At 42.9% G+C, this 22,036-nt stretch overlaps 1 protein-coding gene across 1 annotated transcript; it reads left to right on the top strand.

Annotated features, from left to right (window-relative positions):
* Positions 1-11,887: 11,887 nt before the first annotated feature.
* On the top strand, positions 11,888-21,897 carry LOC118428410. Its single transcript, XM_035838451.1, has 8 exons — positions 11,888-12,157; positions 14,457-14,629; positions 16,030-16,167; positions 17,867-18,024; positions 19,508-19,612; positions 20,152-20,336; positions 20,584-20,815; positions 21,441-21,897. Exons 1-8 carry the CDS (start codon positions 11,891-11,893, stop codon positions 21,701-21,703), a joined length of 1,521 nt encoding a protein of 506 aa, XP_035694344.1. The 5' UTR covers positions 11,888-11,890; the 3' UTR covers positions 21,704-21,897.
* The last annotated feature ends 139 nt before the right edge of the window (positions 21,898-22,036 follow it).

The raw sequence follows: 22,036 nt of genomic DNA, 5'->3' as shown, positions 1-22,036 counted from the left end.
TCCTCGAATAGATCCGACTAAAAAAAAAAAATAAACGGCTGCATGGACAGGTGTTTCTAGCGGTGGGAAATTTACCTTTTGGCCATCACAATTGATCTCAAAAGTTAGATTGTTAGAAGTTTGTTTGTAACTGAAGAAATTAGCAGGCAATGTTTGCTAGCCGCTCGCTAGGGCGCGGAGGTTGACAGTCCTCTGTTCTGAGTTGTGCGGTAGTGCAGTCGAGGCGAAGAAGTACCTATTGCGGGGACTGATTAATTGCAGTTTGTAATTGCCATATCCAAAAAATGTATAGATTTAGTACATTGGCAATTTTTTCCTCATTATAAAGAGTAAATGTGCTCAACATAGAATAAAAGATCTTCATTTAGCTTTCATGTATCTTCATTATGAACGCGCCCATGTAAAACACGTATTATAACGAATAATAATAATTTATGGGAAGAAAAAACTCATCAATGAGACCTTCAGCATAGGTAAGCAGATATTCATAACGCATAGACTCCCTTTGTGTCAAAAATGTAGTACCTTCTATTACAAAATACCACTGTGTGCAGGATCAAGCGGTTCCTCCAGTGTAATTTATTCATTTAGTTCCAGAAAACCTGTTTTGATCTATATGATATATCCATATTCATGCAAAGACAATATGTGGAATATACAATCCCTCATCAACTTTATATACCAGTACATCTTACAGAACGTTTTATATACATTTGTTTTGTTTTTGAATTCTTTTAAGTAACACTAATTTTTGAACCTGCAGATGCAACTTGGAACGGTATCGATTATGTTGTTAATAAAGTTATTTTTGCACTAGATATAACGCTAGTTCACCTTTATCCACAGGGTAAGCTATATCCGTATTGTGGGTATTTATGGATGTCATTGCGACGGACGGTGGTTTCAAACTGCAAAACAATCTGTATTTTCAAAATATAGCCCTTTGAAACCAGCTTTGAACAAAATTCCATATTGCATATTTTTTTACGTGAAAAACTTGACTTCCTCAAGAATTACGAAAAGTAGAGAGGGTGAAGACACTGAAATTTGGTTGTTCTTAAAGCTGGAGTGATACCCTTCAATCCAATACACGGCTTTTTTCTCATTCAGGTATTTCTTAGAAGAGACGGCCTCTCGACTTGAGGGTGCGCAGCCTCGAATTGAGACCCCAAATAAACTGGTGTGTGTACCGGTAAATCCAGCCCATAAAAACTTCTTCTTATTGTAAAGTCGCTTTATTAATTGAATGCGACTTTACAATAAGAAGTGCAGATGAGATGAACAAAACGATCCGTTACATAACTCTTAAATCTATTCTGACCAAGATTGCTACGCAATGTCAGAAAGAAATGTGCATTTTCCTTCCCGAAAATGTGTTCTGTAAATGCTGTTAGTACGGTAGCGTGCGAAGTCTGTTGGCTAGCGGTCCTGCCTCTGGAACTAGAAGCCGTGAGTACGCACGATTCCAGCTGTGTCACTCACCGGATATGCACGTTACCGGAAAGGGTTGCAGTCTTTTGAGCTGGACGCTAAGCTGTGGTCCACTGTTCATTGTCCATGTCGTAAAGAGCTAGTTTAATTTCCCAGCACAATGAACCTGTGAATACTATACGCCAAAAAGGAGTTAATCAAGCAACTGGATATAGTTTTAGAAACGGTCAGACGTCAGTGTCACTGACGAAAGGTAGTGGATTCTATCCGAAACATCTGACCGTTTCCAAAACCATATCCAGTTGCTTGAGGAAATGCTTTTTGGCGTATCTTATTACCTGGATGTCTAACCTACATCGATGTAAATACTATACAAAGTGTTTGTGACGACCAGTGGAAGACTAGCTCTTCAGTGAGCCAAAAGTGGATTGAGATCATTTTCCTTTTTTTCCTGAATCTAAATATATATCTAAATCAAACACAAATGACGAAATGTACTGTATCAATCGTTTTTCTTTTGCAAATTTACATTTCAGCGACCTTTATTGCTTTGACAAGTCATTAGCTACTTCATAAGATTAGTCTGAATACCAGGAAGCTTGATTCTGCGCAACTCAGCCGGCGGTGCGATACTTGTAATACGTACCGACATTCATCACAAGGAGAGAAGAGCTGAGCAAACCGACAGCTCGTCACTGATGCTTACCGACCTGTGGACCAAGTGCACAAACTACAGGTAAGTGAGAAATTGTATCTCGGGTGAAAGGCTTAGATCCAACCGATAGAATATACCTAAGAGGCGGTGCGAAGGAGAGCGCAGCCATGTTGTTCTTGCTTCTCTTGGCCGGTGCCGCTTCAAATGGCCAGAGCTTGCCTGGGTGTAAGACCGCTGGATGGCATGAGTGTGTGCCTGAAACAGGGAAGCCGGGATTTTCGGTCATGGTTAGGCCTAGCACACATACCTGTGTCAAGTGTGAGACCCCAAACAAGGGCGTTGCCTCTGGAAGTCCCTTTTCTTGTCTTGTTGGGGCCAAACATAGTGTGGCAATAACAGGATACCCGTTCAATGTCCTATCGACAGAGAGCCTGATACCACTCAAGCAGTCTTCGATTCACGCCTTGGCTTTGGTCGATGCTAAGATCACTGATGTGGACAATAACACCTTTGCTGGGTTTCCCCGTCTCTACGATTTGTCGCTAGATTCCAACAGGTTGACACATGTCAAGCAGGTCTGGTTCACTGGCTTGGAGAATCTCTTGTCGCTGACTTTGTCCAACAACCGCATCGAGAAGATAGAGGCAGGGAGCTTCGCGTACCTAGATCGCCTACAACATTTGTTTCTAGAGAACAACCTGTTACAGGTTGTAGACCCTGCCTGGCTCTGGGGACTGAAAGGTACCAAATTCATGGATCTGGGGTTGAACAAGATCAATCACATTTTCCCGGGGTCCTTCCGGCACCTACAGCTTTCCTGGCTGAACCTGAAGGGCAACAATCTGTCGTGTTTGGATGGGGATGTGTTTCGGGGACAGTCTTCGCTGATGAGGCTCCATATGAGCAGTGGTATGTTGTCCTCTGTGCATGATGCAAAGCCACATGGAATGATGTGGAGCCTACGTAGGTTGGCCAATATGATGAAAGGGTCAGCAACGTTGGTTGTTGAGGTACCCAGGTTCATCTTCTGTACCAGACACAATGGGGCAACTAGTGGGCTCTTGTTTGGGCGGATGTTTGATTCATCAAGCAATGTGACTGGTAACATCGAGATGGGACGTGTCAACCCTGGCAAATCATGCGGTGCTTTGGATCGTTCTCTGAGCACTATCTCCATCCAGGCCCCTGTAGTTCTCCTGGCTACTGACGACTCTCTGGCAGACAAACTGGGCCCCAACATGCTTGAGCAGTGCAGGAAGGTTTGGGAATACAATAGAGGTATTGCTGTAACAATGGGCCCCGTGGGAAGTCCGATCTTCCGACTGGTTTCCTTGGCCACAGGGAATACAACTTTTGAAGGTGTTGCCATGTCATTTGTCCAGACACAAGACACACTTATCACCACTGAATCTGGATACAGACAAACGCACACCACCCATACAAACGCCACCCATGACGATACAAAGAACATCACCTGCATTCTGCTCACCAAAGATGAACACACCGAGTTGTTCTTCACCGTTTCCCCGGTCCAATACCAGACACACACAACACCAACCACGGACCACTCCAGCAGCCTACTACACAACACCAAAGACACACCATCTTCAGAACAGGTAGATGTCTCTACACTGCAGGTGAGTACCACACCTGCACCAGAGGTGTCTCCAGCAACAGATCATGTCCTCATCTCAGTTGTTGTCTCGTTAGTGGTCAGTTTGGTCGTGATGTCCCTTGTAGTGTTGGTATGGAAGTTGTGGTCATCAAGGTCAAATGTTGAAGATGGGAGGGCCAGCGACGATGCACACTTTTGGACAATCCCACCTGGAGTTGCCTTCCCCGGCTTGCTGAGGTCGGCTTCCCTCCCTGCATGCTCAAACAAGATGGCGTCGGATGACGTAGCCTCCTGTAGGTCATTGCCAGCTGTACTGGATTCCATCGAGCCTACTTACAGCGACATCCCAGATGACATAGCCACTGCTCAGAGGCCTCTTCCTGGTCTCCCCCACACATACTGGGAGATTCCAGATGGAGACTCCGGTGTGGTGCGGTCAGCTTCTCTCCCTGCAGTAACATGCAGACGCAGTGGGGGCGCCCCAGACGACACTGCATCTTGCAGGTCATTGCCGGCTGTTCTCTTGTCCATTGAGCCCGCCTATAGTGAGATCCCAGATCACGTAGCAGTTGCACAGCGCCCCCTGCCTGCTCTCCCGCGCACAGCATGGGAGAGCCCAGATCATGACGCCGCTGCACAGCGCCCCCTGCCTGCCCTGCGACATACTTACAGTGAGATCCCCGATGATGAGGAGAGTGGACCCATGCCTTTCTACGCTGATGCTTCAGAGCTTTCACTCCATGTCGTCAGAAACAGGAGACCGCACCGACGGGCCTTCCGGGATATCACCCCTGCTTCAACCAGACACCGACCCGGCATATCCTTTGCCACATATGGGTCGGCTGACCAGAGCAGAACAGAGCTTAACAGCATCTATAGAAAGGGCCCTGAGGTCGAAGGCATAAGATCCCGTAGACAGCTAAGGGGAGCTTTGGTATCCCGGCCTGCTGACCAAGGTCTGAGGACCTACGTCAACGTCACAGATGCTATCCTGTCCAGTGGTCAAAATGTCACTGAGGCTCATATCGCCTTCCTCACATCGCCTGGTGCTTACGGTCCTTGGGAGATATCAGAAGACGGAGCCCGTATCACACCACGGCGTGCGTCCCTCCCTCTTGTCACACTGCCTAACACCTACTGGCCTTGGGAGATTCCGGGCGATGGAACCGGTATGAGACAAAGGGGTGCGTCCCTCCCTCTTGTCACACTGCCTAACACCTACTGGCCATGGGAGATACCCGTACAGGGAACACGTAACACACCACGGCACGCGTCCCTCCCTCGTGTCACACTGCCTAACACCTACTGGCCATGGGAGATACCCGTGCAGGGAACACGTAACACACCACGTCGCGCGTCCCTCCCTCGTGTCACACTGCCTAACACCTACTGGCCATGGGAGATACCCGTGCAGGGAACACGTAACGCACCACGGCGCGCGTCCGTCCCCGATGTCACACTGCCTAACACCTACTAGCCATGGGAGATTCCCGTGCAGGGAACACGTAACGCACCACGGCGCGCATCCCTCCCCGATGTCACACTGCCTAACACCTACTGGCCATGGGAGATACCCGTGCAGAGAACACGTAACGCACCACGGCGCGCATCCCTCCCCGATGTCACACTGCCTAACACCTACTGGCCATGGGAGATTCCCGTGCAGGGAACACGTAACACACCACGGCGCGCGTCCCTCCCCCGTGTCACACTGCCTAACACCTACTGGCCATGGGAGATACCCGTGCAGGAAACACCTTTATCTGAGGGGTAACCTATATCCGTTGTTATAACAAAATTACGGTTCTTTATGTAAAATGTTGAGTCTTTTTATTATTGACACGTACATGTGAATATTGGCACCCCAACTCCATATGTGTTTTGGCACACTATTGACAGATTAGCCGAAAAGGCTCGGTGGGCGTCACTCCACCGTCAGGGAAAGTCGTGTAAAGTGCCTTTCCCAACGCGGGGGCAATACTAGTATCGAACCCGGTACCTCTAGATTCCGAGCCCAACGATCTACCAATATTAAACTGTAATATTTTAAAATATTGGGTTAAACTAATCCCTATCTGTTATATCAAACATTTATTTTTATAATATCACAGTTTGTATCCACCGTCCGTCGACTTCAAGTGTGCCTGAATACCATGTTTTCAAAAACAACGGATATAGGTTACCCTGCGGATAAAGGTTATAGTTGAAACCTCCAGACATTCTCATTGCTATTTCAAGGTGCAAAACTTACAGTTTCACAAAGACCTAGACATTCTTGTGCTTTTGCCACCCATTCCAAAATCTAATCAGTCGCAAACGTTCTTTTAACCTATCTCAGCAATACCACTTGCAAACCAGACCGTCTCGATCCTTAAGAAAACATTCTGTTGAATCATGACCGAAAGTAACCTTTACTTTTGGACCTCGGTTAAACTGAAGGTATTGCTTTTTGCGTGTCTGTCTGTATTTCCGGATATTTTGACCAGCAATAACATAAAAAAGCACTGTGTGGATTGTGATGATATTTGTTATGTGGGAGGCGGTGGCTCCTGGCGGCTTTCCTTGGCAAAGAAGCAGGAATTCTATTTTTAAAATTTTATTGTATTTTTGCCCCTTACACCGTTTGGTCTTGCTTGGGAAGGGAGAAGATACCTTTGAACCTTTGATATCAAACATGGTGTCAGTTATTGGGGACCTCTTGCAGTTTGTTCTGGAACTGCAGAGCGTTTTTATCAAAAACTTTCAAAGAGGATAACTAAGAAACAATGACTGATTTCTCTATTTGGCACATGCGGGCAATGAAAAAGGCGTAAACAACAGAATGCAAATTGTGCACACTTGGACTAACTTTGCATAATTATTGAGGAAACATACAAAGATGTAAATCTTTACAACGTAAATATTGACCACAGTCCATAATTTAAGATATAGAAAGTGTAAAACAGTGATCTTTAACCGTTCTGAAAAGCACGACTTGGCCTGTTTTTCACTTACAAAAAATAATATTTGATACCATTACGAAAACCATCTTTGTTGACTTTTTAGTTTTAATTAATGTATTTCATTCTTCCAAAAAAATTGGCTGCATCTACAGTCTGCATGCAACACGATTTTCTCCTACAAGAAAAGAAATCCTCTCCTATTGGGAGATCCTCTCCTAATACACAGATTAGGTGCTGCAGTGTATTGGCTGAAAACATCTCAAAGTGTAGACTATATGATTCAATACACAACGACGGCGGCGGCAATTCTGTTAAAGTCCCATTATGTAACATTTTGGCCCGAAAATGAAAATCTCGTGGGGATGAAACATTTCATGGAAATGACATATACAACAACTTGTCAGCATATCTGCGTCATTATGTCGTATTTCTGGTGTTTGTGAAGAGAATGTGAACTGTAAAAATTAAAACAAGGTACACAAGGTATGCTACGTTTCTGAAAGTAGACCCTTCTAGGTCTGTTCTTAACAACAGCATACTGTACACTGGTTTGAAACATCACAGATTGTATGGTGCAATGGCATTGTAAAACCCTTTCCAAAATATTGGTTTGCAATTAATTATATAGAGTTGGTCTCACTTACTATCAAAGAAATGGTAGGAAAATTTACTTTTTATATTGTCCCCAATAGTGTTACACAATGGACCTTTGAATTTCATACACGTGCCTTTATCAGACATACAATATTATCCTGGTTTAATTTCACCTCATCAAATTACATTACAATGTCTTAGTCTAGACATCTGTTGTCTTCGTGCAGAAAAAACAAATTACTAGCATCTCACACATATCCGTAGATGGCCAAATTTGTTTTGGAAAGAATTTCTTACTTGATGATATGATATCACACACTTCCAGGTATACTTGAATGAAACAAAATACGCAGATGTTGTATGGACACATACCAAAGTCTCAGTTAAATGTGTCATATCTTTCCATACACATCACGTAATATAGGAAACAGGGTACACAATATGCGCTCAAATAAAGCTAGAAAATTACTTTTTCTCTACTGTACCCTTGTGTTTAGAAAATATTCATATATTTAGAAAAAAAACTTAAGCGTCCTCTTGCGGGTCAGATCTTTCAATGACCAGACGTCATAGGACTATCTGACCCTTTAGAGTGCCGGAGAAATATTCTTTGAAATAATTCCCAAAATTTGAAGGTTCTGAGAGCCTTTTTAAATTTTTTTTCGAGAGAATGGACACTCTAGCAAAGGGATTTGTTTTAAATCTGAACATTTATCATGAAAGTGATGACAACAGAAATGCCATTAATGTACTACATATTCCGGTAACGTCTAAGAAAGTATAAATAAATACCATGCTCACAGAAACTCACAAAACAACTAACTAAAATGTAAATAAAAGAAAAGTTTCACTATCATGATTTTGCAATTAGTTTTTTTGTCCCGTAAATACTTCACGTAATCTTTATAACGTTATGACATTTTTTCTTGAACATAAGTGTAAGGTACATAATCATGTAAATGGAACCAGTATGAAGACGCTTGTGTTATGTTGCTAGGACATTAAAAGCAAGATGATAGCAAGAATGTTACACGTAGAATGATATATCTGTATATATATATATATATATATTGAGCTTGTTTGTAAAGGGGACGTCACTGGGAGAGCCAAGTATCTCTATCTGTGTCAGGCAAGGGGGGGGGGGGGTATTTCGTAGTCAACCTGTTTGTTTGAATACTCGAGGCTACAGACAGATTTGCACATTTATTTAGATGTCAGAACTCCCATAATGCAAAAATAGGCAAATATATCAAGGACTGCTTTGCTATTAGAAAGAATACTGAAGCTAATGATTAGCCTACTTCATTATGATACTATATGAATGAATTATGCATATTAGCCCTTATTATGTTAACTATGATGTTTAGCTTTATCCTATACCTCTATTTTGTACTTTTAATTATTTAATAGTCGTTGCCATACTTTGTACCATGTACAATTGTCGTGCAATAAAGTTCTACTTATATGGTTGGCTATAGGGTATTGAGTTGACGTCTTGTTGGGTTTATTGTGGGTTGGTCATGACCAATTGGAATTATACACTGACTAGGAACTACTTTGTAAACGAAAGCTGACAAAAAGGAGTTAGCTGAGTGTATTCAATGTGTTTTATCTTATTACTTTGCGGCAGATATTTTGTGGTAAACTGCTAGAATATTATTGACGCCCGCTGCCAAATTAAATTCCGCTGCAGCAAGCAGATATGAATATGTACAAGATGTAACGTTATAGTGGCACGTGAGAGCGACAGTCAGTGCAATGGAAGCATAATATTGTATCCGTTCAGCAAATAATCTTAGGGAAAGAATTTTAAGATTTCAAAAAATTGCAACACTACTGAACCAATGAGCTGTGACTGTCAAGCCTCAAAATATCGGAACAAGAGATAGAATGACTTCATGTTGAGGGCAAATCGCAGAACTTGTGTTGATTTCAAATCAACATCTCAACTTTTGTCAAACCCAGAACTCACAACAATCATGGACTGAGCATAAATAACGTTATTCACGTGGTGCGTGGTGAACAGATGAATGGCAAGCACGGGCGCGCCTCCTTCCAGTCTCATGTTGGAAGACGGCCACATCTTTAAGACTCCACCACACGTCTGGAAGACAGTGCTGAGTACGCCATAGTCTGCTATGGTGACAATCTACCATGTTTTAAACTCGCACACAACTCACTTTGAACGGTAAAATCATCATTCATCTAAGTACAGAACAGATGTGGTGTGCGCTATCCATATTCATCACTACACTGGGACTCATTTACTCTCAAGGACACGTAACCATACGTCCATGGAACTAGGCGTGAAACTGCTGTAGGAACCTGTTTGTGTCGTGCTCTATAACCGGTGCAAGAGCCAAGTGGTGGGTAGAGTGATCTCGCTACATTCGGTAGGTCGTGAGTTAGATCCCCAGCCGAGTCTTAATACCCCCCCTCACATTAGGCGCGATTCGATCGGACGACGAGTCTGCGAGCTCTAATTTGCGAGGAGGCATGACCCTGATGCCGACGAAGAAATGGCAGAGTTCCTCCTTCCCGTCAGGGTCATGCCTCCTCGTAACTTAGAGCTCGCAGACTCGTCGTCCGATCGAATCGCGCCTAATGTGAGGGGGGTATTACGAAGACTTTCAAAATGGTACGTGCTGATTTCTCTGCGCAACGCTCAGCATTTAGGAATAGGGAAGAGTATGGTAGCTGAACACACACCACTACCAGTGGACTAGCCCTCTGCTGTACTGATTGCACAAAGTTGTGTGGTGCGGAAAGACTTTGACTAACTTTAACTTGCTCTTGAGTCACCGGCAATGAAGCATCCCAACACGGAACCAAAGTTTTCTGTATCTCAGACTCGTCTGCCTGGCTTACCTATGCCATGCACAGTTATATACAACGATACAAAAAATGCGGCCGTCATAACTAGTGAATGGATCATATAGTTGGTTGGGACGTGATTCAACGCCGCTACATGCTGTATCTGAGCTGAGACATCTATTTGTATATAGATACAACCTGTTTCTTTACTGACTATTTTGCACTATGGTTGGAAACGATGTCTACAACACAAGTCGACTGTGAAAACATCATTTATCATTCAAGACACTCTGTTGTGTATTTACTGATCCGCAAGATGCACAAGAAATAAGACAACAATAAGAAAACTGTTCAAACAAACGCTCATCTACAAGACCAGGCTCTTACTTACTATAGTCTAACTTTGGCAAAAGACTTGTACTTGAGGCTCTGATATGTCACAGTTCGTGGTCCTTTTTTCAAAGGACTTTATCAAAACATTTCCTCCTTTTGGTTGACTTTCGAAAATAAACAACGTTACAAGACCAAAACTTATAGCCTCCATTGAGCTGACGTCGTTCCTGGCATGTAGCTGTTAAATATTGAACGCATTGCAGAACTCTTTGCATGGTATGGTAAAGTATTATAACTCTTCGGAGATGGTCAACCTGACGAGAAAGCACCAAAACAGGAAAATATACCGTATGACAGAAAGTGTACCACATAAGTCATTTTGTGCACCTCTTGAATGCAGAAATAAAATACTTGTTGGCTGTGATACTATGGCTTGTCACTTCAATACTTTGTTAGTGTTAACATATCACAACGTTTATGGTGTTTATCCTGAAATTGTAGATATCTTTTTGTTGCCTCTCTTATTGAATTTGGAGTCCGCAGAGGATGTCACCCAGAACATTTGCATGCTGTGTCCTTACGTGAAAATGAGTCAAACCACCTCCTATCTTAAATAGCAAAAAGAACTATTTTTTACAAGTTTTGTAGAATATCGTACACATTATTAAACCGAGCGTATTCAAATTAACGTTCTAGCTTGTAGGCTGTAAACAGGAAACTGTATGGCTGCAGACACCAAATTAAGTGTGAGAGCGTCAGAATGGAAAACTAACGTGTTAGGCACGAGTACTCGTAAGTGATATGGACCAATACAAACGGAGACATTGATTTGGTTTCACAAAACGTTACAGCTTTACAAAAGGAATGCGAGTTTGGTTAGAACATTAGGCGGGATAAGGAAAGTTCCCGTTTCAACGGAGAGGAATACAAACAACCTGAATTTAATATATAACAACCGTTAAAGCCGTTAAACAGCCGTTAAAGAGCTACGCAAGCACACCTGAGTTGTAAGATGCAGTTTTCACCAATACCCCATCCGTAGCACTCGCGTTTTCTGTGACATCTGTTCTGGAATTAGCAACATGCGACACCGGGAGTATATGTCGTCACACTTTCTCAGCCAATCGAACACCGTAACGGTAACAGAACGGATCTCGTACCCAGAGTACTTCTTCCATGACGTCATCATAGGGCTCTGGGTACGAGGTGACAATGGAACATGTACTTGATAGAATATCTAGACTATATTACTTAAAATAATCACGAATAGGACTGTACCACTGTACAACGTATGAGAGGGTCAACTCCTTTACAGATTTTTTTAGAAGACACATAATGCCGTCATACTTTCCCAACATCATATTACTTTCACAACATTGCCTTTTTTGTGTGCAAAATGACGTAATGCATCGTAAAAAAATACGACGACTCCAACGCAAGAAACCCCCTTATCCACCCCCATGTCATATTCATAGGTCATAAAGGAGTGTATTGTACTAGAATGTGATGTCATACTGGTTGTGGTGCGTTGATAACGACAGCAAGAAACAAAAAAACACAGCAAGAAAAAAACACAGCGAGGTTGCCTTCTCAAAAATGAGTTTCAGTCGGAGGACAACTCTGCCCGCCATAAATGCGGACATCAGGGACAGTTTCCACTTCACACTTGCCCTCGGACAAGACGAACTTGAAGATGTCTCGAAAACGGACGAAGATTGGTACGAGGTGTTCGGCCCTCAAAGAGAGCAGATGGAAGCCCTACAAAACTACCAGGTAAGGGGACTGAATTGATGTTTTTGTTTTGTTTGATTGTTTCATGTGTATAGTGATGACACGAAGAAGAAGAAGAAGATTGCTTCATTCAGAGCTCCGTTTATACGAGCGATCGCTGTTGTTGTTTATATCCGGGGTATTGGACGATTGTTGCCTACCAGGACGTCAGTAGATTGGATCAAAAATTGATATTCAAATTAGTGGCTCAAATTACTGGTTAATATGTAAATCAATCTTTTGGAAAACAGCTGCTTTTTGCCTACCACTGCGTCGCAGTGACATCATCGCGATCGCTCGTATAGTATATACGTGATGCTGTAATACTATTCTTCATAATAGTTCAGTCCATTTGCGTACAAATGATGAAATATAAATCTTATACAGCATTGCCGAAAATGAAACGTAATAGAAAGATATGAATATTAATGAAAAATACAGAAATGAAACATAATCAAATGCGGTAGTATATAGTAGAGTGGACTCATTCCTCAGCTAACTGACATCTATCGCACCGAAGTCATCCCTAAGTAAGACATCTGGAGCCGCATAGTTCAAGTTTCTGAACCTTTAGTCAGCCTGCCAATCATCATCAAATACGGTAAACACATGAGCGAAGGTCAGAGGTCAAAGTAACGGAAACATGATCTGAATTTCATATGCAAGAAGTCCGAAGTAATCATAGATGACAAGAAAATAGATTTCTCGAAGATCTAAGCTTAATTGTATGTGCAGAAGACGTCCAATCAAAAGTGATAATCAAATAACAAAAATAAACAATCACTTCGGTACATCTCTCTCTCTCTTCTTTCTCTCTCTCTCTCTCTCTCTCTCTCTCTGTCCCACCTGTGTGATGATGGTATCCAGTACCAGGGAAAGGACTGAGTGTGCATGCGTGCATGCGTGCGTGCGTGTGTGCGTCCTTGTGTGTGTGTGTGCGTGTGTGTGTGTGTGTGTGCGTGCGTGCGTGCGTGCGCGTGTGTTTGCATGTGTGGTATTCAGTACAATGGACAGGTCTGTTGGTCTGGATTTTGGATAGTGTTAACTAACAGGACATGTATGCTTGACAGCATGTGTGAATAGTGTTCAGCTCCAACCACAGACATGTTTGACCGCAGTCTCCAAGCAGACCCTACGGTGCCTAAAGAGATAGTATCAAAGCTGGCAAAGGAGTATAGTCGGCCAAGGGGAGATAGCCGGCCAAAGGGAGTCAAACGGGCACCTGGTACCGCTATACTAAGTCCCTTGCCAGCTTTGATACTATTTCTAAGGCACCGTAGGGTCTGCTCGGAGACTAGTTTGACCGTGCATGAATGAAGATCAGCACCAGCGACAGACTTGTGTGTCTTTAAGTTTGTGTGTTCAGTACCAGGGACAGGTCTGTTTGTCTCTATGATGGTGGTGTGTTCAGTACCAGGGACAGGTCTGTTTGTCTCTATGATGGCGGTGTTCAGTACCAGGGACAGGTCTGTTTGTCTCTATGATGGTGGTGTTCAGTACCAGGGACAGGTCTGTTTGTCTCTATGATGGTGGTGTTCAGTACCAGGGACAGGTCTGTTTGTCTCTATGATGGCGGTGTTCAGTACCAGGGACAGGTCTGTTTGTCTCTATGATGGTGGTGTGTTCAGTACCAGGGACAGGTCTGTTTGTCTCTATGATGGTGGTGTTCAGTACCAGGGACAGGTCTGTTTGTCTCTATGATGGTGGTGTGTTCAGTACCAGGGACAGGTCTGTTTGTCTCTATGATGGTGGTGTTCAGTACCAGGGACAGGTCTGTTTGTCTCTATGATGGTGGTGTGTTCAGTACCAGTGACAGGTCTGTTTGTCTCTATGATGAATATCAGTACCAGGGACAGACATGTCTTTATGAAGATGGCACGTGTTCAAATACACTAACACGTTCTTTATGTAAACGTAAATTATCTGCCTAACATCCATGACTTCTAGTACCAGAGTTACCAAGCTAGGATTGATGTGTTTAAAAATTCGTATTTTCCCAGAACTATCGTAGAGTGGAATTTGTTATCACCAAGCACAGTAGAGGCATCTTCTCTGGATAGCTTTAAAGAGCGCTTGCAGATAGTTGTTAGGTGCGACAGATCGTTCAGTGTAATACATGTATAACCAGTTGCTGCTGCGCCGCGTGCCTGCGAAGCTGGTGTGTTACGCCGAATGGCGGTTATACCGGCTGTATAGATACAGATACAGATATACTTAACAGACATTTGACAATGGATAGTTCATTTAAGGAAAAAGGTACGGTCGGCAGAAATGTTTACATATATGTGCCATATGTGAACAGAAAAAGATCCGACAAAAAGATGGGAACCGCTTCAAACATCTTGTGCAAAGGATGATCGTGTCAAGTCGTTGGATCAAGGAGGCGGCATATCACTCCCAGGAGCTGACAAGGAGGAACATCTTAAGTAGGAAAATGTCTCAAGACAACCTGGACTTTAACTTGAACGACTTCAGGTGAGAAAACTGACGTATACTAGACGTAGCTGATGTTAAGTTGAAACGTTACTGTTCTTCTTGTCGCTCTACACTCACGATGGTAAAATTTGGCCCCAAAATTTCCAGACTTCTATTGGGTGATTTAGAACACGAATCATGTTCCATCTGACGTAATCGAACAGAACGCTGACGTGATCGAACAGAATGGACGATCTATTAGAGGTCACCCGCGGTCATCCGCAGGTTGTTACAGTAAACACGCAGAAAACACCCTCGTTTTCCTGGGTGCCGTGCGTCAGAAGAAAAACTAACTTTTTCGCAAATATAAAACGTTATCTGGCAAGCTTAGTTTTGCTGCCGCCAAGTTTGGAACATGTGACATGTAACAAAGCTGCTGGCGTCATTATTGGTGACCTTGAATATCACAACACATGTTTACGGCGGTATCAATTACCCCATGTCCCTATCAGTGCGACTCGACATAGGACCAAACATGGTATTTAAATCGCTTACAAAACGCGTGCAAAACAACTCTTTCAGGACTTATATTGTCGACAACTAATATCTCCAGGTTTGTGTCTTAGGGATTTTTGGAATATGGAGGCAATTTTGAATTACGAGTCTTTGAGTGTGAAAAACATGATTTTTCGACCTTATATTGTCTGTAAAAATAGTTCTAAGCACAAGTTGAAAAATCCCTAAGACAGAAAGTTTGATCTTACAATCATTACTCATATGATATAAAAGATTTGGATTTTCATTCACATTTAGGACCGATCTAAATATGGTATTTGCTTTTTTGTGCAACAAACACCCTTTCTAAATCAACCAACTAGGCATATTTCAGAAAACATTGAAACGAAACTGTGCAGCACACGTACACGGCAAGATTTGACGTGTACACATTGCCAATTTTCATTTAATCTCGACGAGATACGTGTGAGAGGTTGCTTTTCTAACTATCACGATCTTGTAGAAGATGTTTCAGTCACCGTCAGCCCTCCGCGTGGACCGCACGGGAGCTCCGGTAACCCGATACTCTGCGTTCGAATGGAAACTTTTGGGCCAAATTTGACCATCGTGACTGTCTTGCCGTAGCTTTTCGTACGTTTTTTGTGAAACCTCTCGCTGCAACAGTTTCATTCATTTTTCGTTCATTCCGTTTACGTATTCTGAAAGTTTGACATATATATTATCAAGTTCACCTTTATCTGCGGGGCAACCTACTAGTATATCCATTGTTTGTAAAAGCAGGGTACATAAAGGGATATCAACTGTGCCTTCAAATTGCACTATTTTCAGTACCATCGTCCGTCGGCTGTCCCTAAATGCGCTGTTTTTAAAAATAAACAACGGATATAGATTACCACGCGGATAAAGGTGAACTAGCGTTATAGCTGGAATCCATTTTTGAACAGAGCTCCAAGATCCAACAAGGCGTTTGCGGGAGTCTCTGCCAAAGAGTGCGATCTGCTGAAAAAGCACCCATGGCTCCGAACGCCAGCGGATGTAGACATCCTTGCTAAAGTCGTGCAACGGATCAAGATATTTGAAAGGTTCGTCTGACTCTTTTTCGAAACCTGCGCTCGTAGAACTCTTGAACTAACTGGATTTTACGCACGAGAAATTTCAGATAACAAGAACCGCATTCGTAAAAAGTAAATGAAAATTGCCGCGCTTTTCGTATGTATGTAAGTATATATTTGTATGTATATCATACACTCCTTTACGTTTGGGGCCGCATTGCGAGTACTGTGGCTGCAAGTTCTCAATTACGCTAACGTCTCATTGCCAAACCGGGGCCCAGCCGGGCTGTTTGTGGAAACGTAAAATAGAAAATATACACAGATAATGCCCCCTACACTCTTGTGTAGCTTGGTGTCTTTTATATCATACTTTTCGTTCCCAAAAAACCCGCCGTACGTGCAATTTGTCTCTACGTTTTTTTGGGGGGGAGGTCACGTCCGCCACGTATTTCTGAAAACGTGGGAACGACTGGCAAGAGCAGGGAGGGAGTGCGTCAACGCACGTCAGTCGCACGCTTGCGCAATGTGCAATTGCAAGTAAATTTTGCCTGCACGTTAAGTTCTACGGCGTGTATCTGTCGGATTCCCTACGAGTTCGTACGGAGGCGGTATTTACCACTTACGTATCCCAAAAGATCGCCCACGTTTTGGCACGTAGACCGTATTTGCGCGTGCGACGGGTTCTGTCGACCGATGTCCTTAGCTTAACCCTATTCAGACCGGGCTTTTTTGGTCATCCCTGGACCGGGGGGGGGGCTTTTGAGGCCCTCCACTTTGAAGTCCTATAACTCTAAAACGACATGCCGTAGGGCCACTGAATTTTTAGTACATAATATCGACATAATATCTGACAAGTATTTGACGTTTGGCGTTACGTTGACGTAAGATGACGTAATTATGACGTCATCAATTTGATTATATTGGCCGGACCCATGAAAAAAGGGTATTCTCAGAAAACTTCAAGTTATTCTATAAAAATGTAACAACAAGTGCAGATAACAGAATAATAATGTTTATTACAACTTGCGTTGCCAATAGCAACATCAATGACGTCAAAATGACGTCATAAAATGACGTCATGCACATCTAAAATACCAGTTGGGCTCCGCCATATTATATCCACCACCTTGAATTTTTAAAAATACTTTTTTTGCAACAAATAATCACAAAGGGCAATGGAAATAGACTCTATTCATTTATTTAGATGGTTTTTGATGAAAAAATACCGGGTAGTTACAAATTTTAAGGGATAATTAGCTTGTTATTCTTGATCTGGCCATACGGTCCGCCATCTTGGATTTTGGGCTGATGACGTCATCAAATTAGCATAATTTATGCATATATAATTATGAAAGATATGCTAAATAATATAAGATTTTATTTATGTAACAAAATAGCAGTAATATAGCAAATAAATGTGAAAAATACATTGTTAGAACCAAAAATAGTGATTTTTGGCAAAACAGCCTGTCAACAAACGGTTGCCATGGCAACACGAAAAAATGGAAAATTTGTCAAACTTCGTAAAATTGTTGCCAACAATATTTTAGGAAAACTCAACAAATTTGGTGGCTCTAGCGTAAGCCGTTCTGGCGTTATAGGACATCGAAAATGGCGCGGGCCTCAAAAGCCCCCCCCCCCCCCGGTCTGAATAGGGTTAAATCAGCCCCTGACAGCGAAAGATTGTGTAACACAGACTATATATGATGTTTTGTTGATCCGAGCTTAGACACTCTCCCGCCATGAAACGTGCGATCGCGAGGTTCATGCAGTACGAGTCGTTTGGTAACGGTCGCGTCATCATCGAGCAAGGCACGCCGGGAATCTCCCTGTACATCATGGTGTCGGGTACAGTGCAGGTGGTCCTGACGGAAACGGACCCGAGAGGCAAGGCAATTTTTTTTCTGGCACCCTCCTACGCAGGGACACCCAACGGCAAAACCGCCTGTCTGGGCGCACCCTGCTTTCTCAAACGTCACCCTAAGTTCCTGACCGCGCTGCTTATAAATTTTAATGAGCTTACCCTTACATATGCGAGACCCTTTTTGAAAACTGAAAGGCCTATCCTCTGATTGGCTGACAGCTGGTCTGTTGGGGGGGGGGGGAACTAAAAGTCCACAGGAACTAAAAGTGACGCTTGAGAAAGCAGGGTACATCCAGACAGGCGGTTTCGCCGTTGGATGTCCCTGCGTAGGAGGATGCTGAATGGGAAGCTATTCTTTTGTTGTTACCCCCTTCTCTTACTTCGTTAAAGCACATATAGGCTACGTTATACTGTGCAATTACTAGTACACATGTTTTTGTTTGCGATAGGGCAACCAATTTCACACTTGTATAATAGGCCAGATAGTTCCAAGGTTGCAGTACCATCATGGATTACTCGTCGGCGCTTGATTACTGTCGAGTTGTAGAATTCCAAATAAACATATATAACTTCCTGACATGATAATAATGATCATAATAATTAAATGATAATGATAATGAAATGATGATAATAATAATAATAGAAACACATAACGTTAATGTTCCCTCTTACATATTATGTCACCTATCTACAATTTCCCTGTGACATTAAAACGGGAATTCTAGTTTACCTTTATCTGTGGGGTAACCAAATGGCTATATCCGAGTTATTAATCGAGTTATTAGTTAGAAGTACTTAGAACTAGTTGATTTCGAGCTGCGCTCCGCAATAAGCAAAGTCAGAATTAGCGCTCATCCTCTAGAAGTGGAAAGAGGGAGATACAAGAGATTACCAGTGTGTGAAAGGATTTGTAAATATTGTACATCTAAAGCAGTGGGAGACGAAACACATTTCATTTCCAAATGTTCATTCAACGAAACCGAAAGAATCACCCTGTTTAGAGAAGTCACAAAGACTTATCCCAACTTCCCCACATTGACAGACAAACAGAAGGCCACTTTTCTCTTGAAGTCGCAGAACCCACAAATTTTAGAAAATGTGGGGCTTTTCGTCTCCCTCTGCTTCCAAAAAAGAAGTCAAACCCAACCTGCTTAGAAATAGCCAACACTAGTATTAGATTAGAACATTGTTTATGACTGTCCATTGTCACTATGTGTATACCATGTACTTGCAATTAGCCCTCGGGCACGAACTTGCAAATAAACTTCTCATATTAATCTTTAAAACAGAGAATTTCTCAGGAAGGTGAATCGACGGAAGGTGGCACCGGTTTCATACTGCAAAATTTGAAAAGATTCCAATTTGAAACCACAGTTCGTCGACTTAATATCTCTAAACGCCCTGTTATTAAAAGCAACGGATATAGGTTACCCCTCGGCCGTGGATAAAGGTGATCTAGATATAGTGTTATTTCTAGCGTTGGTTTCACACTGCCCATCGTTACAGGTAAGACGACTTCGCGGGTTGTCGGTATGTTGAGGCGGGGCCAGTGTTTCGGGGAGCTGGCGCTCATGCACGACACCAAGCGGAACTCCAGCATTATTGTAAAGGGTAAGTCACCGTCTGCGAAGACTAGATCATCAAATGGTTGGTCCCTGATTCACAAGTTTGGAGACAAGATTTCGGCATGATCTCACTATTGGCTTTCGCCAAGTAGGTTATCAGTATGTTTTTGGTAACGTTTGTATGTATGTATGTATGTATGTGTGTGTGTGTGTGTATGTACATGTATGTTTATGGATGGACAGCATAACTCTAGAAGGGATATACAGATTGTATTGTTAGTTGGTATGTGGCTAAGTATGGATGAGACTTTGATATAACTACATTTTGGGCCCCTTAGCGGCTTTCTATGGCACTGTAGCGGAATTTCCGGTTTTGATTTCTCGAGTTCTTGAAATACTTTGGTCGTGATTTTTGAGTGATAGAGAACTCTTGGGCCGAGTGTATGTGGTGTAGGTTTGCTTTAGTTTCAAAATTTAAAAGTGAATAACTCAAGAAGGGGTTGACGGATCATCATGATTTTTTTGTATATACATAACTTAAATGATGCTTGTTATGCATGTAATTATTGTTTGTTTGTTTTGAAGGAAAGGCAGAGTTGGTCCGACTGGACAAAGATGACTTCGAACTGGCGAGGAAGATGACGAGAAAGCATGAGCTGGCCGAGCGGCTGCAGGCCTTACTGAAACACGACGCCTTTAAAGACTGGAGCGAACACGAGCTCCACCTAGCGATGACACGATGCAGCGTAGAAGAATACCCTCCCAATTCGGTGAGACAGTTCAAGTTCGTTGGCATATATTTTTGGCGACGCCTGAGGAGCGGGGCCCTAGATCCAGCACTACTCCTGAGTTGAAAACATTTGAAGTAGTGAATGTCTTGTCTAGCCTTTAATTTGTTGTATTGATCTAGTGTCACGGAGTCGACTTCAGTCAGATATACACATGTACTAGTACTTCAGTAGAGTTGCGGCCTTGTTTCAATTAAGTGACTAACAACGAACACCACCGTCACAATAGGTAATCTTTGGAGGCGTAGGAGGGCTGATCGAAGAAGTGTTCTTTGTGGTCTCGGGAGAGTGCCGCATCGTTCGCCGCATGGCCTTTCTGGAGAGAACGCACCCGGACGGGACCAAGGCCCTCGCCATGGCCCCGAAGAAAAACAGCGGCTACCAACTGAAGCCTTACGAGAAAATTGTGTCACGGTATCTACAAGTGAGGATGCTGAAGGAAGGGGAACTGTTTGGACTAGGTTTGGAAATTATTTCCAGTTTCATAACTCTTTATTTTGAGATTATAGAGTTCAATCAATCAAAACCTGTTCAGCCAATAAGCCTTAACATTTCCGGGTACGCATGTGCATCGATAGGAATTGTGGGTAATATGTCAAAGGTGAAAACCCCTGAGACATAAACAAAATACACCTGAATTGTTAATTTGTTATGCAAATCGATCAATGGTCCAGACGAAAATGTTTAAAAGTCATAGGGCCTTCAACTTTGACATATTGCCCACAATTCCTGTCGCTGCACATGCGTACTTGGAAAAGTGAAAGAGCTTATTGAGGTCTAGTTTAGCCCCCGATAACATTTGAACGTTTTGAAATTGAAAAAAAAAGTGTATTTAGTTGAGAATAACACTGTTAGTTATATTTCTACTACTGTAAATGCATGTATGTTCGTGGGGATTAAACTTTGATTGTAATATAGCCAGATGGAGTTGGCCAATCAGAGGCCCCCATTTCCTATGGGTTATCAGGCCATAACGCTACGCTCACTCGATGGTTTATTCGGTGCTTATAGCACCTGACCAAGGGATTATCTCACCATATACACCTCGGGGCGGGGCATTAACCCTTATTCTATCTATCATTACAGGCCAACAACTGAAGAGTATTTTCTATCTGTCCGGTTCCGTGACTAGTGTGAAAATCCTGCGGGTTGACCGCGCCCTCCTGTACCGACACGATAATGGCCTCACCCTCGGGCGGCTGGAGTTCAGGACCCAAGGGATGATTCCGTCCAAGGTGGAGACCTTCACGACTTTCATGCAGTCACGTCTGTGGGAGAAGTTTAAAGAAAAAGTGCTGAGAGAAGTCCTGGAGAGAAAACGCATAAACAAGACCCGAAAAATGTCGTAACTGATTTAGAAAAGGCGTTTGACAGAAAAATCACGTTTATATATTGTCTAAATGGTGACGGAATGGCGTATGTACTGACATCTATACATGTATTCTAGAAACACGCACTCGTTGTTAAAGTGAGTATTGCGGAGATATTGATCTATTCTGCAAATAAAGAATATGTGTGTCCGGAAAATGTGTTGTCGTTGGGATTGGAGTGAGTAGAAAAATGCTGTGTTCCATAGTGCCAAGGATGTCACTATCTATACACATATTTGTATACACTATAATGACCGAGAGGTCGCCGGTTCGAATCCGCCTGCCGTGTTGCCGGTCTTGTGCCCTTGGGAA

This window comes from Branchiostoma floridae, chromosome 13 (assembly GCF_000003815.2).
Source record: "Branchiostoma floridae strain S238N-H82 chromosome 13, Bfl_VNyyK, whole genome shotgun sequence".
NCBI lineage: Eukaryota > Metazoa > Chordata > Leptocardii > Amphioxiformes > Branchiostomatidae > Branchiostoma > Branchiostoma floridae.
The sequence above is the reverse complement of the archived record's forward strand: the minus strand, read 5'-3'. Positions and strand labels throughout refer to the sequence as shown.

Excerpts from the sequence above, each read along its gene's own strand:
- LOC118428410 (XM_035838451.1), top strand. The coding sequence starts at position 11,891 with ATGTCATACTGGTTGTGGTGCGTTGATAACGACAGCAAGAAACAAAAA. Across the intron at positions 14,630-16,029 it reads TTTAACTTGAACGACTTCAG|AGCTCCAAGATCCAACAAGG; the intron begins GTGAGAAAACTG and ends ATTTTTGAACAG. Across the intron at positions 20,337-20,583 it reads AAGAATACCCTCCCAATTCG|GTAATCTTTGGAGGCGTAGG; the intron begins GTGAGACAGTTC and ends CCGTCACAATAG.